Here is a 25,656-nt window from a genome sequence, read left to right as displayed (position 1 = left end):
CTGTGTAAGATAGAACACTGTGTAAAATATAACACAATGTAAGATGTGTTCTCACATTTCACGGAAGTATGGTGACTATGTATTAAATATGGCAGCTTGGTCTTCAAAGTTCAACCAGGCCTCTTACATTACAACAAAAACTGCGAAAAACACAAATAACACTCAGAGAATGATGTGTGGAAATAACGAACTGAGGTGTTGGCCAACCCGAATGGTTTTCGGTTTTGAGATTAACTATCTTAGTTGATCCGTGTAATACATACCCAGTCACACACCCCTACCTAACACCGCTATCGAATTCAATGCAGAATGCTATGGGTGATATTAACATCGATAAAACACCACACAACTACTGAAATCTCGGCAAGGGATAGATGGTGTTTTCTGCCCCGTCTAGAAGTATTTAGCTGTGGGGAAAGAGAACGGGATGAATGGAAATCTGGTTATACATACCACCACATGTCCAGTGCTGAGACGACCATTGCTTGAAGGCAGCATAGCAAGAGGACCCCACGGTGCCACCAGCGGCGTCGAGCCATCGCTCATAGCACTGTTGTATAATCCAGTTTTCTGAAGGAGAGAGAAGAAAAGATTCCTAGAGTTTCTGATGCCTTTGAATTGCTGTAATGGTAACCATCACCCCCAAATGCTGGCATCTTCAGGGAACTTCCTCGCCAAGCCCCTTGTCTCCACTTTGAGATTGCTCGCCACAGCCTGAACACCGTGCATAGTGCTGCTTCCTCACTCACATGATTGAAAGCAGCAAACGACCAGCTGTCAATCAAATACGGCAAGCGTTCTCATTGGTCCTTCCTAACACCGTAACATGATTAAAATTTCAATCTTGGCACAGCTAAGAAATGAATGGCGATTCCATATAAATGCGAAGGCTTTGTTCGGGTACCCCCCAGACAAGTCGCTCCTCCTCAGCCTTGCATGTCGTTTCAACGCTCAGATCCCCTTTCATAACTTCCAGAGCGTTGCAGAGCCCCCCGTCTCCTCGCCTCACTATCCCTCCCCGCCAAGCGTGGCCACAGCACAACACAGCACAACACAGTCAACGGGGCCAGTCATAAACCGCAAGAGGGCTCCGTAATGACATGATAAGTATATGATATTCATATTTGACAAAACTTGTCTCTTGTCAATAAGAAAGCTATTTACATGAAATAAGAAGCATGACATTGTTGAAGACCGGTGTTATGGGTCTGTGAATGTCACAAATTATTGAGGTGAATAAAATGAGGTGGTTGTATTTAGGTTGGTATACACCTACACACAGTCAATGTGAAGTGACCACGGTGTTCGTCTCAAACAACCCAGGTCAAACAATGTACTGTAACACGCCGTAACTCGAATACTAATGTTATGCAATTCATAATGTGGTCATTAGTCGACATTTGGATGTACATTATATTTGTGAGTATATACATTATGTATGTATAAAAAGTATGTATGAATGTGAAATATGTGATAATATCAAATATGGAAGTATATAAAATATGGAAAAAGAAAAGTAATACTTCCTGTGTTTATGACAGGTAACAGACGGCTCGCCTTGTCAAACAGCAAGCTGTTTCGTGGGCTACGCAACCAGGTGAAGTGTAGATCAAGGGTTTAAGTCCATCTTAATTCATTTCCTGAGATTAAGTGTTGTAATATCCCGAATCGGATTAGGATAATCCCACGAGCTAGCGAGAGATGACGTAAGACGCAGAATGATCAGCGAAGTGTGGGCGGGGAAAGAAAGGGGGAGTGGCGGAGAGAGGGTGACGACAGATACTGTTGCCCTCCTATCGTTTTGAACATGCCCTACCAACTTCTACCATGAAGAAAGTAGGTCACGCTATAAAGGTATTCCACGTGTTCACAGAGGGGGAAAGTTTGATCTTTAACCTGCTATTCTTACCTGGTAGTTGTGATGCAGAAGTATGTCTCTACATAACATAACGCAGTCAGGTACATTATACTACAGGTACTTGGTGCAGAAGTATGTCTATATATTACACAGTACAGTCAGGAACATTATAATGCAGGTACTTGATGAAGACGTATGTGTGTACATAACACAACGCAGTCAGGTACATTATACCACAGGTACTTGGTGCAGAAGTATGTCTATATATTACACAGTACAGTCAGGAACATTATAATGCAAGTACTTGATGAAGACGTATGTGTGTACATAACACAACGCAGTCAGGTACATTATACTACAGGTACTTGATGTAGACGTATGTCTGTACATAACACAACGCAATCAGGTACATTATACTACAGGTACGTGATGCAGAAGTATGTCTGTACATAACACAACGCAGTCAGGTACATTATACTACAGGTACGTGATGCAGAAGTATGTCTGTACATTACACAATACAGTCAGGTACATTATACTACAGGTACTTGATGTAGAAGTATGTCTGTACATAACACAACGCAATCAGGTACATTATACTACAGGCACGTGATGCAGAAGTATGTCTATATATTACACAATACAGTCAGGTACATTATACTACAGGCACTTCATTCAGAAGTATGTCTGTACATTACACAATACAGTCAGGTACATTATACTACAGGCACGTGATGCAGAAGTATGTCTATATATTACACAATACAGTCAGGTACATTATACTACAGGCACTTGATTCAGAAGTATGTCTGTACATTACACAATACAGTCAGGTACATTATACTACAGGCACTTGATGCAGAAGTATGTCTATATATTACACAATACAGTCAGGTACATTATACTACAGGTACTTGATGCAGAAGTATGTCTATATATTACAAAATACAGTCAGGTACATTATGCTACAGGCACGTGATGCAGAGGTATGTCTATATATTACAAAATACAGTCAGGTACATTATACTACAGGCACTTGATGCAGAAGTATGTCTATATATTACACAATACAGTCAGGTACATTATACTACAGGCACGTGATGCAGAAGTATGTCTATATATTACAAAATACAGTCAGGTACATTATACTACAGGCACTTGATGCAGAAGTATGTCTATATATTACACAATACAGTCAGGTACATTATACTACAGGCACGTGATGCAGACGTATGTCTATATATTACAAAATACAGTCAGGTACATTATACTACAGGCACTTGATGCAGAAGTATGTCTATATATTACAAAATACAGTCAGGTACATTATACTACAGGCACTTGATGCAGAAGTATGTCTATATATTACACAATACAGTCAGGTACATTATACTACAGGCACGTGATGCAGACGTATGTCTATATATTACAAAATACAGTCAGGTACATTATACTACAGGCACTTGATGCAGAAGTATGTCTATATATTACAAAATACAGTCAGGTACATTATGCTACAGGCACGTGATGCAGAAGTATGTCTATATATTACAAAATACAGTCAGGTACATTATACTACAGGCACGTGATGCAGAAGTATGTCTATATATTACAAAATACAGTCAAGTACATTATACTACAGGCACTTGATGCAGAAGTATGTCTATATATTACACAATACAGTCAGGTACATTATACTACAGGCACTTGATTCAGAAGTATGTCTGTACATTACACAATACAGTCAGGTACATTATACTACAGGCACGTGATGCAGAAGTATGTCTATATATTACAAAATACAGTCAGGTACATTATACTACAGGCACTTGATGCAGAAGTATGTCTGTACATTACACAATACAGTCAGGTACATTATACTACAGGTACTTGATGCAGAAGTATGTCTATATATTACAAAATACAGTCAGGTACATTATGCTACAGGCACGTGATGCAGAGGTATGTCTATATATTACAAAATACAGTCAGGTACATTACACTACAGGCACTTGATGCAGAAGTATGTCTATATATTACACAATACAGTCAGGTACATTATACTACAGGCACGTGATGCAGAGGTATGTCTATATATTACAAAATACAGTCAGGTACATTATACTACAGGCACTTGATGCAGAAGTATGTCTATATATTACACAATACAGTCAGGTACATTATACTACAGGCACGTGATGCAGACGTATGTCTATATATTACAAAATACAGTCAGGTACATTATACTACAGGCACTTGATGCAGAAGTATGTCTATATATTACAAAATACAGTCAAGTACATTATACTACAGGCACTTGATGCAGAAGTATGTCTATATATTACAAAATACAGTCAGGTACATTATACTACAGGCACGTGATGCAGACGTATGTCTATATATTACAAAATACAGTCAGGTACATTATGCTACAGGCACGTGATGCAGAAGTATGTCTATATATTACAAAATACAGTCAGGTACATTATACTAGAGGCACGTGATGCAGAAGTATGTCTATATATTACAAAATACAGTCAAGTACATTATACTACAGGCACTTGATGCAGAAGTATGTCTATATATTACACAATACAGTCAGGTACATTATACTACAGGCACTTGATGCAGAAGTATGTCTGTACATTACACAATACAGTCAGGTACATTATACTACAGGCACGTGATGCAGAAGTATGTCTATATATTACAAAATACAGTCAGGTACATTGTACTACAGGCACTTGATTCAGAAGTATGTCTGCACATTACACAATACAGTCAGGTACATTATACTACAGGCACGTGATGCAGAAGTATGTCTATATATTACACAATACAGTCAGGTACATTATACTACAGGCACTTGATTCAGAAGTATGTCTGTACATTACACAATACAGTCAGGTACATTATACTACAGGCACGTGATGCAGAAGTATGTCTATATATTACAAAATACAGTCAAGTACATTATACTACAGGCACTTGATTCAGAAGTATGTCTGTACATTACAAAATACAGTCAAGTACATTATACTACAGGCACTTGATTCAGAAGTATGTCTGTACATTACACAATACAGTCAGGTACATTATACTACAGGCACGTGATGCAGAGGTATGTCTATGTATTAAACAATACAGTCAAGTACATTGTACTACAGGCACTTGATTCAGAAGTATGTCTGCACATTACACAATACAGTCAGGTACATTATACTACAGGCACGTGATGCAGAAGTATGTCTATATATTACAAAATACAGTCAGGTACATTATACTACAGGTACTTGATGCAGAAGTATGTCTATATATTACAAAATACAGTCAGGAACATTATGCTACAGGCACGTGATGCAGAGGTATGTCTATATATTACAAAATACAGTCAGGTACATTATACTACAGGCACTTGATGCAGAAGTATGTCTATATATTACACAATACAGTCAGGTACATTATACTACAGGCACGTGATGCAGAAGTATGTCTATATATTACAAAATACAGTCAGGTACATTATACTACAGGCACTTGATGCAGAAGTATGTCTATATATTACACAATACAGTCAAGTACATTATAGTACAGGCACTTGATGCAGAAGTATGTTTATATATTACACAATACAGTCTGGTACATTATACTACAGGCACGTGATGCAGAAGTATGTCTATATATTACAAAATACAGTCAGGTACATTATACTACAGGCACTTGATGCAGAAGTATGTCTATATATTACAAAATACAGTCAGGTACATTATACTACAGGCAAGTGATGCAGAAGTATGTCTATATATTACAAAATACAGTCAGGTACATTATACTACAGGCACGTGATGCAGAAGTATGTCTATATATTACAAAATACAGTCAGGTACATTATACTACAGGCACGTGATGCAGAAGTATGTCTATATATTACACAATGCAGTCAAGTACATTATACTACAGGCACTTGATGCAGAAGTATGTCTATATATTACACAATACAGTCAGGTACATTATACTACAGGCACTTGATTCAGAAGTATGTCTATATATTACACAATACAGTCAGGTACATTATACTACAGGCACTTGATGCAGAAGTATGTCTATATATTACAAAATACAGTCAGGTACATTATACTACAGGCACGTGATGCAGAAGTATGTCTATATATTACAAAATACAGTCAAGTACATTATGCTACAGGCACGTGATGCAGAAATATGTCTATATATTACAAAATACAGTCAAGTACTTTATGCTACAGGCACTTGATGCAGAAGTATGTCTATATATTACAAAATACAGTCAAGTACATTATGCTACAGGCACTTGATGCAGAAATATGTCTATATATTACAAAATACAGTCAAGTACATTATACTACAGGTACTTGATGCAGAAGTATGTCTATATATTACACAATACAGTCAGGTACATTATACTACAGGTGCAGAAGTATGTCTATATATTACAAAATACAGTCAGGTACATTATACTACAGGCACGTGATGCAGAAGTATGTCTATATATTACACAATACAGTCAGGTACATTATACTACAGGCACTTGATGCAGAAGTATGTCTATATATTACAAAATACAGTCAGGTACATTATGCTACAGGCACTTGATGCAGAAGTATGTCTATATATTACACAATACAGTCAGGTACATTATACTACAGGCACTTGATGCAGAAGTATGTCTATATATTACAAAATACAGTCAGGTACATTATGCTACAGGCACTTGATGCAGAAATATGTCTATATATTACACAATACAGTCAAGTACATTATGCTACAGGCACTTGATGCAGAAATATGTCTATATATTACAAAATACAGTCAGGTACATTATGCTACAGGCACGTGATGCAGAAGTATGTCTATATATTACAAAATACAGTCAAGTACATTATGCTACAGGCACTTGATGCAGAAATATGTCTATATATTACACATTACAGTCAAGTACATTATGCTACAGGCACTTGATGCAGAAGTATGTCTATATATTACACAATACAGTCAGGTACATTATACTACAGGCACTTGATGCAGAAGTATGTCTATATATTACACAATACAGTCAAGTACATTATACTACAGGCACGTGATTCAGAAGTATGTCTATATATTACACAATACAGTCAGGTACATTATACTACAGGCACTTGATGCAGAAGTATGTCTATATATTACACAATACAGTCAGGTACATTATACTACAGGCACGTGATGCAGAAGTATGTCTATATATTACACAATACAGTCAGGTACATTATACTACAGGCACGTGATGCAGAAGTATGTCTATATATTACACAATACAGTCAGGTACATTATACTACAGGCACTTGATGCAGAAGTATGTCTATATATTACACAATACAGTCAGGTACATTATACTACAGGCACGTGATGCAGAAGTATGTCTATATATTACAAAATACAGTCAAGTACATTATGCTACAGGCACTTGATGCAGAAATATGTCTATATATTACACAATACAGTCAGGTACATTATACTACAGGCACGTGATGCAGAAGTATGTCTATATATTACACAATAAAGTCAAGTACACTATACTACAGGCACTTGATGCAGAAGTATGTCTATATATTACAAAATACAGTCAGGTACATTATACTACAGACACGTGATGCAGAAGTATGTCTATATATTACAAAATACAGTCAAGTACATTATACTACAGGCACTTGATGCAGAAGTATGTCTATATATTACACAATACAGTCAGGTACATTATACTACAGGCACTTGATGCAGAAGTATGTCTATATATTACAAAATACAGTCAAGTACATTATGCTACAGGCACTTGATGCAGAAGTATGTCTGTACATTACACAATACAGTCAGGTACATTATACTACAGGCACTTGATGCAGAAGTATGTCTGTACATTACACAATACAGTCAGGTACATTATACTACAGGCACGTGATGCAGAAGTATGTCTATATGTTACAAAATACAGTCAGGTACATTATACTACAGGTACTTGATGCAACAGTATGCCTATACATTACTCAATATAGTACATTTGATAACACACGGTAAAATGTCACCTTTCATTCATGATTTTCATACCGGTATTCAAAGAGTCAAGAACGAAAACAAAACATTTCTTACTATGCCTCATGTGAGATCAATCAGATTCAACTCAGTGAACTGTCGTTATTCTACGCAGACAACCTAATATATATATATATATATATATATCCCACATACATCCATCGAGACTGCCGTTATAATACACACACAATTTAGTATCTATATCCCACATCCATCCATCGAGACTGCTGTTATAATACACACACAATTTAGTATCTATATCCCACATACATCCATCTAGACTGTCGTTATTCTACACACACAATTTAGTATCTATATCCCACATACATCCATCTAGACTGTTGTTATTCTACGCACACAATCTAGTATCTATATCCCACATACATCCATCTAGACTGTCGTTATTCTACACACACAATCCAGTATCTATATCCCACATACATCCATCTAGACTGTCGTTATTCCACACACACAATTTAGTATCTATATCCCACATACATCCATCTAGACTGTCGTTATTCTACACACACAATTTAGTATCTATATCCCACATACATCCATCTAGACTGTCGCTATTCTACACACACACTCCAGTATCTATATCCCACATACATCCATCTAGACTGTCGTTATTCTACACACACAATTTAGTATCTATATGCCACATACATCCATCTAGACTGTCGTTACTATACAAACACAATCCAGTATCTATATCATACATACATCCATCTAGACTGTCGTTATTATACACACACAATCTAGTATCTATATCCCAAATACATCCATCTAGACTGTCGTTATTCTACACACACAATCTAGTATCTATATCCCAAATACATCCATCTAGACTGTCGTTATTCTACACACACAATTTAGTATCTATATCCCAAATACATCCATCTAGACTGTCGTTATTCTACACACACAATTTAGTATCTATATCCCACATACATCCATCTAGACTGTCGTTATTCTACACACACAATCCAGTATCTATGTCCCATATACATCCATCTAGACTGTCGTTATTCTACACACACAATTTAGTATCTATATCCCACATACATACATCTAGACTGTCGTTATTCTACACACACAGTTTAGTATCTATATCTCACACACATCCATCTAGACTGTCGTTATTCTACACACACAATTTAGTGTCTATATCCCACATACATCCATCTAGACTGTCGTTATTCTACACACACAATCTAGTATCTATATCCCACATACATCCATCTAGACTGTCGTTATTCTACACACACAATTTAGTATCTATATCCCACATACATCCATCTAGACTGTCGTTATTCTACACACACAATCTAGTATCTATATCCCACATACATCCATCTAGACTGTCGTTACTATACAAACACAATCCAGTATCTATATCATACATACATCCATCTAGACTGTCGTTATTATACACACACAATCTAGTATCTATATCCCAAATACATCCATCTAGACTGTCGTTATTCTACACACACAATCTAGTATCTATATCCCATATACATCCACCTAGACTGTCGTTTTTATACACAGATTGTCGTCATTATACACAGACAATCTAGTATCTATATACCAAATACATCGAACTATACTGTGGTATATGTTCAGGGTAACTTACCACTAACTCGGCCATCGTAAATCGCCACATCCTACCTGAGCGATCCATCAGTTAGGACCCGTCCGTAAAGATATCTATCACATCCCACGCGTTCTCACATACTTCTACCGTTCACCTCAACCCACATCTCCCTGATGATCTCCCCCTAGACATTCCCCATCCGTCTCCCTTCTGTCAACTCGGTGTTATTGTTTAACAATCTGTATATAACCTATTTTCCTCAATACCTTGACACTGCCAGCCACCTTGTCACCCCCTAACCCCCGTCTGATGCAGCCAAGGTATTCCCTTGGACTCTCAAAATTAGTGTCTCCAGCTTCCTCTACGGTTGAGACGACTGCGATCGGACGGATGTTCGAACAGACAAAAGAATGGATCAAGTCAGACCTAATTGTGTCGAAACCCTCAACAATTTCTCCACAGTCAGGCTCTAACGCCAACGGCACTACAGGCATCAGATAAATCCGCGTCGCTACACATGTGAAGTGAATTGCAGTAGATGATATCGGGTCTGGGCTAGATTGCTCCAAACACGTATACAAAAGTCCCAGACTCAGTACACGGAACTTACACAGAGAGGACGTATTCGAGCAACAACTCGTGTCAACAGTAAGAGGGTCTCAATATACGCATCAACAGAAATACAATCAACGTGCTGTGGACCACTGTGATACCACGGGGAGATTTGGGTACATTTCACACCATCGTAATGCTGAAAATGGAAATTGAGGATATATTGATGCAGTGAAGGATATGTTTCTGTAGAGTAGAGGATTTGTTTCTGTACAGTGAAGGATATGTTTCTGTACATGTGACAGATATGTTTCTATACAGTGGGTGACATGTTTCTGTACAGTGCAGGACATGTTTCAGTACAGTGGTGGATATGTTTCCGTACAGTGAAGGATATATTTCTTGACAGAGGTGGATATGTTTCTGTAGAGTGGAGAATATGTTTCTGTACAGTGAAGGATACGTTTCTGTACAGGGAAGGACATGTTTCTGTACGGTGGAGGATATGTTTCTATACAATGGTGGATATGTTTCTGTGCAGTGGAGGATATGTTTCTGTACAGTGAAGGCAGAAACCATATACCGATGGTGTCTGAATGGCATTTATGTTTCTAGTGGTTAGACTGAGCCAGACTTGAAACATGTGTGATGGGTTTGAAAGAGAGGTGTGAGAAAAGAAAGGGAATGAGCGAGTGGTAGTGTATGAGAATGGGTGAGAAAGACCGAGAATTAGTGAGGGATGGTGTGGCAGAGTGGATGAGATATTGTGCTGGAGGAGGAGGAGACAGTGGACAAACACGTGAGAGTGATGGTACGGTAAGTGTGAGCTAGACGGACAGAAGTGGACAGTGAGAACTAGAGGGTGAGAGCTGGGAGATGAGAGCTCAACGGCTGGTGCTGGATAGTGAAAACTGGACAGTGAGAGTTATGAATTAGAGATGAACCGGGAGATTAAATTAGAGTTATAGAGAGAGATAGTTGTAGGAAGAGGAGAGACTGAAACACATAAAACATTTCCCTTGTGAAGCAAACAAAGGGGTTAGTAACTATGTTCACTACGTTTGGAGGCGAACGCCTAGCTGGACCTCGGTCAGAAGCTGATCTACGGTGTAGCTAACTAGAGTAGCAGGACACGGGTCAGGTGTTGATCTACGGTCTACCTAACTAGAGTAGCTGGACCTCGGCCAGAAGCTGATCTACGGTGTAGCTAACTAGAGTAGCAGGACACGGGTCAGGTGTTGATCTACGGTCTACCTAACTAGAGTAGCTGGACCTCGGTCAGAAGCTGATCTACGGTCTATCTAACTAGAATAGCAGGACACGGGTCAGGTGTTGATCTACGGTCTGCCTAACTAGAGTAGCAGGACACGGGTCAGAAGCTGATCTACGGTCTAGCTAACTAGAGTAGCTGGACCTCGGTCAGAAGCTGATCTACGGTGTAGCTAACTAGAGTAGCAGGACACGGGTCAGGTGTTGATCTACGGTCTATCTAACTAGAGTAGCTGGACACGGGTCGGGTGTTGATCTACGGTGTAGCTAACTAGAGTAGCAGGACACGGGTCAGGTGTTGATCTACGGTCTACCTAACTAGAGTAGCTGGACCTCGGTCAGAAGCTGATCTACGGTCTACCTAACTAGAGTAGCAGGACACGGGTCAGGTGTTGATCTACGGTCTACCTAACTAGAGTAGCTGGACACGGGTCGGGTGTTGATCTACGGTCTAGCTAACTAGAGTAGCTGGACCTCGGTCAGAAGCTGATCTATGGTCTATCTGACTAGAATAGCTGGACACGGGTCAGGTGTTGATCTACGGTCTGCCTAACTAGAGTAGCTGGACACGGGTCAGAAGCTGATCTACGGTCTACCTAACTAGAGTAGCAGGACACGGGTCAGGTGTTGATCTACGGTCTACCTAACTAGAGTAGCTGAACCTCGGTCAGAAGCTGATCTACGGTCTATCTAACTAGAATAGCAGGACACGGGTCAGGTGTTGATCTACGGTCTGCCTAACCAGAGTAGCTGGACACGGGTCAGAAGCTGATCTACGGTCTACCTAACTAGAGTAGCTGGACCTTGGTCAGAAGCTGATCTACGGTCTAGCTAACTAGAGGAGCAGGACACGGGTCAGGTGTTGATCTACGGTCTACCTAACTAGAGTAGCAGGACACGGGTCGGGTGTTGATCTACGGTGTAGCTAACTAGAGTAGCAGGACACGGGTCAGGTGTTGATCTACGGTCTACCTAACTAGAGTAGCTGGACCTCGGTCAGAAGCTGATCTACGGTCTATCTAACTAGAATAGCAGGACACGGGTCAGGTGTTGATCTACGGTCTGCCTAACTAGAGTAGCTGGACACGGGTCGGGTGTTGATCTACGGTCTACCTAACTAGAGTAGCTGGACCTCGGTCAGAAGCTGATCTACGGTCTACCTAACTAGAGTAGCAGGACACGGGTCAGGTGTTGATCTACGGTCTACCTAACTAGAGTAGCAGGACACGGGTCGGGTGTTGATCTACGGTGTAGCTAACTAGAGTAGCAGGACACGGGTCAGGTGTTGATCTACGGTCTACCTAACTAGAGTAGCTGGACCTCGGTCAGAAGCTGATCTACGGTCTATCTAACTAGAATAGCAGGACACGGGTCAGGTGTTGATCTACGGTCTGCCTAACTAGAGTAGCAGGACACGGGTCAGAAGCTGATCTACGGTCTAGCTAACTAGAGTAGCTGGACCTCGGTCAGAAGCTGATCTACGGTCTACCTAACTAGAGTAGCAGGACACGGGTCGGGTGTTGATCTACGGTGTAGCTAGCTAGAGTAGCAGGACACGGGTCAGAAGCTGATCTACGGTCTAACTAACTTTGAGTAACAGGACACGGGTCAGAAGCTGATGTACGGTCTGCCTAAACAGAGTAGCTGGACATCGGTCACATGCTGAGCTACGGTCTACTTAACTAGAGCAGCAGGACACAGTGTCTAAACCACATACAAAACGTCTAAAGCACATCCAAAATGTAGCCAACATATCTGTTTATCTGTTTCCATCAGTGTGTCTGTGGATTAAGATTGATCACTTCCTACAGGCTCCAACAGGATTGCGGGTTGGCTGTGGTGAGTCACAGGTAAACGGGATAACAAAATATGCAAACATTCGCAATTATCATAAAATATACCCTTTGCTGTCACGTGCCATCCACATGAGGTGAACAGTGAAGGCACTGGCTGACTATACACCAACTCACTAACACCGTATACCTGCCGTTGTGATGTATTAAGTCCACAGAACGGTATAAACCATGTACTCACACTACAACAGATGACGGAAATGTGCTACATCCGAGACGAGTATTCCTGATTATAGTGACATTACCTGGAAGCGTGATGAGAGCTGGAACAATTCTACACTGGTGTGACTTCCTCCAGCTGATCTTCCTCACACCATCGTCTTTCTGACTACTGACAGCGTGAATCTGTGTATATACATGTTCGACTAATCCTCAAATCATAACTACCTTCGTGACAGATGCCAAGCAGATTAACACCAACGTTATCCTGTACATCAGAATGCTATCGGAGCCTACCTGTGATACAGCTGACCAGTGGTCAAGATAGTTTGGCTATTATCTCTTCAGCTCTGATGCAGTGTAAGGATGGTACTCAACAGCGCGAGACTCTAATCCGCGGACACTTGGGCGTGAATAGCAGAGGGCTCGGTGGCCAGCCTTGCATAACTCCTAGCACAAGACTGGCCAAAGGCGATTATATTAATTGCGGTCAAATAGGACGTGTTACAATCGCCTCGTTAGACCATACGGTCAAATTATATCCATCGTAGATAAGCGACGTCGTTAGGCAAATTAAAGAGATTATCCCCTGTGCATAAATTACGAAGATATATAATTGGTTTATATACCCCACTACGCCATAAAATGTTCAATATTGGGAAGTCTCACTTGATGTATTTATACTTTTATTACCCGACTGTTCCTGGTGGCGCCAGAGGGAGGCGTACAGGCAGGACAAGAAATAGTACTTCCTTCCTTCGTTCAGAAAACATACCGTTACACCACAGGATTACACACTTAACGATTACCTTCAGTGGTCTTGTTTTCGAAGAAATATATTTAATTGCTAACATGCTTGAAGCCATTGGAACATATACATTCTTATCCTCTTGAAGTAGTGGGGAGAAAAACACCCGTTTGCGTGTATTGGTAATGTCCCCACTGACGTGTGTGACATAACTCGGGTGAAAGTTGGATAGCGGTAACGATAAAGGGCAACGAGCGATGCGTTATGTGACGTTGTACTGCGTAATAACCTAGAGTTGGCAAATTTTGAATGGTCAATATATATCATTTAACACTGAGATGAAAAAGTTACGTTCATTGTGGTCATGACAACTTTTCTATTCTCAAAGCTATATAGTTAAGCAAATGTACGTACAGGCTATGTTGGTGTGCACAATCATGGATATTTAACCAGATATTACATTGACCACTATGACATGTCATTTGGATGGGAATCTAAGTAACTACACACGTTAGACTGGACGTCGTCACGCCGCGAACGGAGAACTGATTCCAAATGTTTCTATTTGCCTTCTCGGAATGTGTAGCTTGAAGGTTTCTTTCCGTTCTCTGTCTCTTCTTTTGTCTATTCTTTATCTGCGTGGTCCTTAGATCTCGTACTGTCGGCATCAGAAGTGTCAAGCTGTCACCTTATCACGTCATCATGTAGAATATATGGCTGGATTGTGTCAAACTGTAACAGGTTATTGAGACGCTGCTCCGCCGCCAGTTCATGCGCTTTTTCCTTGTATGTGGCTGAATGCGACTCTGCAATTATGTCCCTTTGTGTAACCCGTCCAGAAGCCACACAGAAAAGGACTGACGTTTGATAGGTCGTTAATAACACACCGGTACTGCTTCAGATTCCAGTTGTTTGTGGCGATTCTGTGATCACTATAGACTGTCATGGACAGCACCACCCTCGGCGTCCACCCAGCGGTTTCTGGTTGACCAGCGATGGTCAATGGGTCATTTCAAAGATGTTTCAGGTGTATCATGCTCAGGACCGTAAACTGGACATCATGTGGTCAGAAATCAACGAGGAATGAACAATGGTCAGCAGTAATCGGTCCATCTGATGTATTTATTGTCCGGACTGGCTGACCACCTATGTAAATGATACTGGCCCTGCCAGCTTTGGATTACTACTATAATTATTTGACCATCTGTATTTATGACTTTCTAAACATGGCTGCCATCGCCATCGAGGCAGCTGACATAACATAATCTCGCGAGTAGTGAGACAAGATACCTTTCAGTAGTTTATATATCAGAGCCATGCTTCGTTACTGTACATTCCTGATCACTGACAAAATACCCCATAGTACCAGGGATCACCCGCTTCAACACGCTGAGATAACCATCAAATACCATAAGACAAAACATGAACAAAACATGAAAATACATCATAACGTCACAACCAACAGCACCTCCTCCACCATCAGCTGGATACAGGTGAGGATTCAGAAAGAGTCAAACCATTTATATTGTTAGTCCGCCTGGCGCTGTTTATATGTTGGAACAATTGAAGAGATTTAGAGTATACTTAGGTGTCAGTGTTAATCTTGCGGCGCGGTGGCCCCATGGAACAGGGTTTAGTCCGAACTACCATGAGCAGATAACATGGTGAAGTAATCTGCCAGACCCAAAGTAAAGAACATTTACACACGATATTAAAACAGCATCTCAATGAAATTATCACAGGTGTCATCGAATCTACTTTTGAACACTCATCGCATCATGGCGGTGTATGACGGCCTGTGACAGTCGGAGATCATCAGAAGCCAATTTACACTGTCGACTGTGTAACGAGTCGTTTACCTCGCATACACTTGAATAATGAAGTGTAACATTCGAAGGAGACAGTAATAAAACTATTACACGTCAACACACTTTGTTTTCCCGTTTCTTTGTTGGATAATCGATCGGTGACTTCAAACGAACCGATGTCGCAAATAAATGACATGAGCACAGGGCAGGACAGGTACAAGCAGGGCAGCATCATTTATCAACGAGGTCGGTTTAAGCCCTCACCCATACATGAATGGTCAGACACTGAAGCGTTACCCGGGTGACCGTCACGCTTGTATAGCATGGGTCCGGCAACTAATCAAGTGAAATGCACCAAATTAAATGTTTGTCTAGTTGTCACATGTCATGCACTGGAGCCACCACTCCCGGAAGTGATTACTACAAATTTCATCACTATCAAATAATGTGGCAATATAATTAACGGCAAACTGCTTCAAGAGTCCTACCGTTTGTACCTCAAGCTGGCTCGACTGACGTTGACTTTCACAGTTATGTTCTTGTTTTGCGCCGCAGTCAGGATGTTGGGATACGGTACATTGATCAGCGAGTGTTGGCCACACTGGCCGAGCTCCATGTCATCATCGCAGTATGATAATATACTATCATATGAGTTTTCACTAAGTATGACAGTCTGTGTCGCCTCTTATCTTATCCCAGATGCCATAACACCGACTGTCTATTTTCACGTCACAAACATGGTTCAATTTTAGGAAGTGAATCTCTCCGCAATGCTTAAATAATCACCAGTCAGACATATTTACAGTAACGAAATGCTTCGTTGTTAGGCTGTCATCGGATGTCAAGTGGGATGGAAGCACACGTGGTATTACGGACGCCCCGTTAAAACACCCTGTAATTGTTGATGGTCGTTGTCGTTGACTATAAGTACTGTATCAGCTATTGTCAAAACACCGTGTAATTGTTCATGGCTGTTGTCTTTAACTGTAATTTTGTGTCAGCTATTGTCAAAACACAGTGTAATTGTTCATGTTCAAAGTAATGTGATGGGTAGTTTTGAAGAAAAGAAACGTCGCATCATAATATAATTAGGACGTAGTTATCCACAGCGCGTCGCATCTTAGTCCTGTTTTGTTCATGATCGTTATATGTAAATAATGCGTCAGTTACTGCTGGTAGAAGCCCAGGGTTGAGACAAGTGTTAGTTATATTCTCTAAAGGTACATCGCCTGGCCAGATTCATGTGCTGGTTTGGACACTGGTGCACTCAATATACGTGGCTGGTCCTACTTCAGCTGAGGGCAGAGGAAGAAAAAGAGAAACAGAGAGAGAAAGAACAACCAGAGAAAGAGTTTTGGTGCGTGCGAGTGCGACCATGGGGGTAGGACAGAGATGAGACCCCACCTCCCGTGTGCTACCAATCCTTCACTGTGAAAGGAACGTTTAGGCATCTGTGTTTTACCGAGACGCCAGGGATGCTTCATTCTCCCTTTTCTGAAGCCTCTCCCATTGTCACCTTCGTTGCCCACCCCTATCACTGCCGCTCCACTATCAAAGGGCAAGTGTAACTATACGTCACCCCTGCAAAGTCCGGAGCACTCAGTGGACAAGGTCGGAAAGTAACCCACATCCTACCGGCTGTGCAATCCGTACATCTTCAATGTCACTCCTCTCATGTCCGACGCCCCTTCCCCTTCCATCTTGACCTCACTGCTAGTCCTCCTCCCACCCCCCACCCCCAAACACACACACACTTCCCTCCTAAGCATCACCTGTACTACCTACTACCACAGCAACACCTGTACTACCTTTTACCGCAGCAACACTTCTACTACCTCCTACCACAGTAACATCCCTACTACCACGGCAACACACTTACTACTATTTGCCACAGCAAAACCTCTACCACCTCCTACCACACCAACACCTCTATTACCTACCACCACAAAAACACCTCTACTACCTTCTACCACAGAAACACCTATACTACCTCCTACCACACCAACACCTCTATTACCTCCTACCACAGAAACACCTCTACTACCTCCTACCACGGCAACACCTCTACTACCTCTTACCACATCTGCACCTTTATTACCTCCTACCACAGCAACAAATCTACTACCTCCTACCACAGCAACATTTTTACTACCTCCTACCATAGCAACATCTCAACTACTTCCTACCACGGCAACACACTTACTACTATCTGCCACAGCAAAATCTCTACTACCTCCTACCACACCAACACCTCTACCACCTTCTACCACAGAAACATCTTTACTACCTCCTACCACGGCAACACCTCTACTACCTACCACCACAAAAACACCTCTACTACCTTCTACCACAGAAACACCTATACTACCTCCTACCACACCAACACCTCTATTACCTCCTACCACAGAAACACCTGTACTACCCCCTACCACAGCAACACCTCTACCACCTCCTACTGCAGCAACACCTCTACTACTTCCTACCACAGCAAAATCTCTACTACCTCCTACCACAGCAAAAATCTCTACTACCTCCTACCACACCAACACCTCTACAACCTCCTACCACAGCAACACCTTCACTACCTCCTACCACGGCAACACCTTTACTACCTTCTACCACAGAAACACCTCTACCACCTCCTACCACACCATCACCTCTACTACCTTCTACCACAGAAACACCTCTACTTCCTACCACAGAAACACCTCTACTACCTCCTACCATAGCAACATCTCTACTACTTCCTACCACGGCAACACACTTACTACTATTTGCCACAGCAAAATCTCTACTACCTCCTACCACAGCAACACCTCTACCACCTCCTACCACAGCAACACCTTTACTACCTCCTACCACGGCAACACCTTTACTAACTCCTACCACAGAAACACCTCTACTACCTCCTACCACACCATCACCTCTACTACCTTCTACCACACCAACACCTCTACTAAATCCTACTGCAGCAACACCTCGACTACTTCCTACCACAGAAACACCTATACTACCTCCTACCACACCAACACCTCTATTACCTCCTACCACAGAAACACCTGTACTACCCCCTACCACAGCAACACCTCTACCACCTCCTACTGCAGCAACACCTCTACTACTTCCTACCACAGCAAAATCTCTACTACCTCCTACCACAGCAAAAATCTCTACTACCTCCTACCACACCAACACCTCTGCAACCTCCTACCACAGCAACACCTTCACTACCTCCTACCACGGCAACACCTTTACTACCTTCTACCACAGAAACACCTCTACTACCTCCTACCACACCATCACCTCTACTACCTTCTACCACAGAAACACCTCTACTTCCTACCACAGAAACACCTCTACTACCTCCTACCATAGCAACATCTCTACTACTTCCTACCACGGCAACACACTTACTACTATTTGCCACAGCAAAATCTCTACTACCTCCTACCACACCAACACCTCTACCACCTCCTACCACAGCTACACCTTTACTACCTCCTACCACGGCAACACCTTTACTAACCCCTACCACAGAAACACCTCTACTACCTCCTACCACACCATCACCTCTACTACCTTCTACCACACCAACACCTCTACTAAATCCTACTGCAGCAACACTTCGACTACTTCCTACCACAGAAACACCTCTACTACCTCCTACCACAGCAACACCTTTAGTACCTCCTACCACAGAAACAACTATACGAGCTTGTATTTGAAAAATAAAACACGTCTATTACATGTTTCACTGTTTAGACTTATGTACCGTTGTGTACCGATATATACCGTTATGGACCGATATATACTTCGTCAAGTGTTCAGTGTACGAGGTGGTCGGGCGTCGTGGTGGAGTAACTGCCGTGTCTTGGTGAGGAGTGCCTAACATGAGATCAATAGCCCGATGACAGCACGCACAGTAAAGAGATATTGGCTGTGTCGATCAGACAGCATACACCCCCTTGATTGACAGCCTGCACGTTAAATAAACGAGGTATTGTGGGTCTTGTTTTATCAAATGTGAGTGCAAGGACAGTTGAACCGACGCTTGTGAAAGAAGCGCTAATGACTAAATGAAGCAATTGAATACAACTGGTCAAGGGTATGACGAAGTCATTTTCTTTTTTAATTCTCTGCAGTAGCGAAGAGGCTGACATTCCAACATAGTCTCGCCTTCAACTCTTATTATATATTTGCTCCGAATGGCGTTAATTCGGGGAGTTAGTGTGTCGAATGTGTAAAAATAAGTGTCACAATATGTGTCAGTCAGTGTCACGTATTCAGGCAGACCCATTGTACTCCCTACATCATGTGGGACTCATGTTGGGGGGTTTGGTACAAGCGGATGTAGACAGACCCATTGTACTCCCTACATCATGTGGGGTTAGTGTGCAGGGTTTCGGTACAAGCGGATGCAGACAGACCCATTGTACTCCCTACATCATGTGGGGTTAGTGTGCAGGATCTCGGTATAAGTGGATGTAGACAGACCCACTGGCGGGGGGGGGGAGGGGGGGGGGTTTGTTGTTACAAGTGGCTACAGACAGAACCGTTGTACTTCCGACAGCATGTGGGGTTGGTGCCGACGGTTTCTGAACAAAAGACTTCATGTGGGGTTAGCGAGGGCAGTTTCGATACAAATGGATGCAGACAGAAACCTTGTACTACCTACATCATGTGAGGTTAGAGACGGGGGTTTCGGTAAAAGTGGGTACAGACAGACCCACTGTACTCAATACATCCTGTGGAGTTAGTGTGGAGGGTTTCGGTTAAAAGTGGCTACATATAGAACCGTTGTAATTCCTACATCATGTGAGGTTAGTATAGAGGGTTTTGGTACAAGTGGATGCAGACAGAGCCTTTGTACTCCCTACATCATGTGAGGTTAGTGTGGAAGGTTTCGGTACAAGTGGCTACAGACAGACCAACTGTACTCAGTACATCATGTGGAGTTAGTGTGGAGAGTCTCGGTTAAAAGTGGCTACTTCCTACATCATGTGAGGTTCGTGTTGGGGGTTTGGGTACAAGTGGATGCAGACAAACCCATTGTACTCCCTACATCATGTGAGGTTCGTGTTGGGGGTTTGGGTACAAGTGGATGCAGACAAACCCATTGTACTCCCTACATCATGTGAGGTTCGTGTTGGGGGTTTGGGTACAAGTGGATGCAGACAAACCCATTGTACTCCCTACATCATGTGAGGTTCGTGTTGGGGGTTTCGGTACAAGTGGATGCAGACAAACCCATTGTACTCCCTACATCATGTGAGGTTCGTGTTGGGGGTTTCGGTACAAGTGGATGCAGACAAACCCATTGTACTCCCTACATCATGTGAGGTTCGTGTTGGGGGTTTCGGTACAAGTGGATGCAGACAAACCCATTGTACTCCCTACATCATGTGAGGTTCGTGTTGGGGGTTTGGGTACAAGTGGATGCAGACAAACCCATTGTACTCCCTACATCATGTGAGGTTCGTGTTGGGGGTTTGGGTACAAGTGGATGCAGACAAACCCATTGTACTCCCTACATCATGTGAGGTTCGTGTTGGGGGTTTCGGTACAAGTGGATGCAGACAAACCCATTGTATTCCCTACTCCCTGCGTGTGTGTGTGTGTTGGGGGGGGGGGGGGGGGGGGGAGAGGTTGTTACAAGTGGCTACAGACAGAACCGTTGTACTTCCGACAGCATGTGGGGTTAGTGCCGACGGTTTCTGAACAAAAGACTTCATTAAACAGGGGGAATGGGTCGCAGAAATACGTGTGGAACGTTGTAAAATTAAATGTCTGTCTTTGGCTTTGAAATTCAATCTAATATTTTTCACTAGGTACAAATAACATGGAAAAATTGGGAGTTGAAGCCACAATGTTTGAACTATGCATGAGTGCGTAGCATCTGAAAGAAATAGACACCATTACATTTCAAAGTCCCTGCCACCCCTAGTCTGTAATTAGAAGGATTAAAGGAAAATATCTCCCTTCTCTAACATTTCTATGTGTTGCACTAGGAATACACCCCTTAATATGTTGCTGCTTTTTGTTGGGAACATTTAATTATTAGAGCATATCAAAATATGCCCATATGAGTATAATTGGCTGACATCCAGATTTATCATTGACCGCCCCTTTTATCCACAGCTCGTTTAAAATAACAACCGTTTCAGAGTAAGAGAAGGAAAGAACTGGTTTCAGTTGTGTTGAAAAAATAGAGTAAAAAAATTTGTGTCTAAAGTGTTTTCATTTGAGATCATATTAGGTCATCATACACAGTACACAGACATGAGTACATCCCTCAACCGTCTGTACTTCCCCATTAGATATACGCATGTCTACGTACTGTGAATCCCTCAATCGTCTGTACTTCCCCATTAGATGTACGTATGTCTACGTATTGTGAATCCCTCAACCGTCTGTACTTCCCCATTAGATGTACGCATGTCTACGTACTGTGAATCCCTCAACCGTCTGTACTTCCCCATTGGATGTACGCATGTCTACGTACTGTGAATCCCTCAGCCGTCTGTACTTCCCCATTAGATGTACGCATGTCTACGTACTGTGAATCCCTCAACCGTCTGTACTTCCCCATTAGATGTACGCATGTCTACGTACTGTGAATCCCTCAACCGTCTGTACTTCCCCATTAGATGTACGCATGTCTACGTACTGTGAATCCCTCAATCGTCTGTACTTCCCCATTAGATGTACGCATGTCTACGTACTGTGAATCCCTCAACCGTCTGTACTTCCCCATTGGATGTACGCATGTCTACGTACTGTGAATCTCTTAATCGTCAGTACTTCCCCATTGGACGTACGCATGTCTACGTACTGTGAATCCCTCAATCGTCTGTACTTCCCCATTGGATGTACGCATGTCTACGTACTGTGAATCCCTCAACCGTCTGTACTTCCCCATTGGATGTACGCATGTCTACGTACTGTGAATCCCTCAACCGTCTGTACTTCCCCATTAGATGTACGCATGTCTACGTACTGTGAATCCCTCAATCGTCTGTACTTCCCCATTAGATGTACGCATGTCTACGTACTGTGAATCCCTCAACCGTCTGTACTTCCCCATTGGATGTACGCATGTCTACGTACTGTGAATCCCTTAACCGTCTGTACTTCCCCATTGGATGTACGCATGTCTACGTACTGTGAATCCCTCAATCGTCTGTACTTCCCCATTGGATGTACGCATGTCTACGCACTGTGAATCCCTCAACCGTCTGTACTTCCCCATTAGATGTACGCATGTCTACGTACTGTGAATCCCTCAACCGTCTGTACTTCCCCATTAGATGTACGCATGTCTACGTACTGTGAATCCCTCAACCGTCTGTACTTCCCCATTAGATGTACGCATGTCTACGTACTGTGAATCCCTCAACCGTCTGTACTTCCCCATTAGATGTACGCATGTCTACGTACTGTGAATCCCTCAATCGTCTGTACTTCCCCATTGGATGTACGCATGTCTACGTACTGTGAATCCCTCAACCGTCTGTACTTCCCCATTAGATGTACGCATGTCTACGTACTGTGAATCTCTCAACCGTCTGTACATCCCCATTGGATGTACGCATGTCTACGTACTGTGAATCCCTCAACCGTCTGTACGTCCCCATTATATGTACGCATGCCTACGTACTGTGAATCCCTCAACCGTCTGTACTTCCCCATTAGATGTACGCATGTCTACGTACTGTGAATCCCTCAACCGTCTGTACTTCCCCATTAGATGTACGCATGTCTACGTACTGTGAATCCCTCAATCGTCTGTACTTCCCCATTGGATGTACGCATGTCTACGTACTGTGAATCCCTCAATCGTCTGTACTTCCCCATTAGATGTACGCATGTCTACGTACTGTGAATCCCTCAACCGTCTGTACTTCCCCATTGGATGTACGCATGTCTACGCACTGTGAATCCCTCAACCGTCTGTACTTCCCCATTGGATGTACGCATGTCTACGCACTGTGAATCCCTCAACCGTCTGTACTTCCCCATTGGATGTACGCATGTCTACGTACTGTGAATCCCTCAACCGTCTGTACTTCCCCATTAGATGTACGCATGTCTACGTACTGTGAATCCCTCAATCGTCTGTACTTCCCCACTGGATGTACGCATGTCTACGTACTGTGAATCCCTCAATCGTCTGTACTTCCCCATTGGATGTACGCATGTCTACGTACTGTGAATCCCTCAACCGTCTGTACTTCCCCAATAGATGTACGCATGTCTACGTACTGTGAATCCCTCAATCGTCTGTACTTCCCCATTAGATGTACGTATGTCTACGTATTGTGAATCCCTCAACCGTCTGTACTTCCCCATTAGATGTACGCATGTCTACGTACTGTGAATCCCTCAACCGTTTGTACTTCCCCATTAGATGTACGCATGTCTACGTACTGTGAATCCCTCAACCGTCTGTACTTACCCATTAGATATACGCATGTCTACGTACTGTGAATCCCTCAACCGTCTGTACATCCCCATTAGATGTACGCATGTCTACGTACTGTGAATCCCTCAACCGTCTGTACTTCCCCATTAGATGTACGCATGTCTACGTACTGTGAATCCCTCAATCGTCTGTACTTCCCCACTGGATGTACGCATGTCTACGTACTGTGAATCCCTCAATCGTCTGTACTTCCCCATTAGATGTACGCATGTCTACGTACTGTGAATCCCTCAACCGTCTGTACTTCCCCATTGGATGTACGCATGTCTACGTACTGTGAATCCCTTAATCGTCAGTACTTCCCCATTGGACGTACGCATGTCTACGTACTGTGAATCCCTCAATCGTCTGTACTTCCCCATTGGATGTACGCATGTCTACGTACTGTGAATCCCTCAACCGTCTGTACTTCCCCATTGGATGTACGCATGTCTACGTACTGTGAATCCCTCAACCGTCTGTACTTCCCCATTAGATGTACGCATGTCTACGTACTGTGAATCCCTCAACCGTCTGTACTTCCCCATTAGATGTACGCATGTCTACGTACTGTGAATCCCTCAACCGTCTGTACTTCCCCATTGGATGTACGCATGTCTACGTACTGTGAATCCCTTAATCGTCTGTACTTCCCCATTGGATGTACGCATGTCTACGTACTGTGAATCCCTCAACCGTCTGTACTTCCCCATTGGATGTACGCATGTCTACGTACTGTGAATCCCTCAATCGTCTGTACTTCCCCATTGGATGTACGCATGTCTACGCACTGTGAATCCCTCAACCGTCTGTACTTCCCCATTAGATGTACGCATGTCTACGTACTGTGAATCCCTCAACCGTCTGTACTTCCCCATTAGATGTACGCATGTCTACGTACTGTGAATCCCTCAACCGTCTGTACTTCCGCATTAGATGTACGCATGTCTACGTACTGTGAATCCCTCAACCGTCTGTACTTCCCCATTAGATGTACGCATGTCTACGTACTGTGAATCCCTCAATCGTCTGTACTTCCCCATTGGATGTACGCATGTCTACGTACTGTGAATCCCTCAACCGTCTGTACTTCCCCATTAGATGTACGCATGTCTACGTACTGTGAATCCCTCAATCGTCTGTACATCCCCATTGGATGTACGCATGTCTACGTACTGTGAATCCCTCAACCGTCTGTACATCCCCATTGGATGTACGCATGTCTACGTACTGTGAATCCCTC

General features: G+C 42.6%; 1 protein-coding gene across 2 annotated transcripts in view; it reads right to left on the bottom strand.

Annotated features, from left to right (window-relative positions):
• Positions 1 to 25,656, bottom strand: part of LOC137296803 (protein Wnt-5a-like) — a 206,788-nt gene that overhangs the window by 52,202 nt on the left and 128,930 nt on the right. For both annotated transcript variants that reach the window (XM_067828662.1, XM_067828661.1), the window contains exon 2: positions 454 to 570. In XM_067828662.1, coding sequence (XP_067684763.1) covers positions 454 to 539 — 86 coding nt within the window. In that variant the 5' untranslated portion in view covers positions 540 to 570. The remainder of the gene's footprint in view (positions 1 to 453; positions 571 to 25,656) is intronic.

The sequence above is a fragment of the Haliotis asinina genome, chromosome 9 (assembly GCF_037392515.1).
Source record: "Haliotis asinina isolate JCU_RB_2024 chromosome 9, JCU_Hal_asi_v2, whole genome shotgun sequence".
NCBI classification, from domain to species: domain Eukaryota; kingdom Metazoa; phylum Mollusca; class Gastropoda; order Lepetellida; family Haliotidae; genus Haliotis; species Haliotis asinina.
The sequence above is the reverse complement of the archived record's forward strand: the minus strand, read 5'-3'. Positions and strand labels throughout refer to the sequence as shown.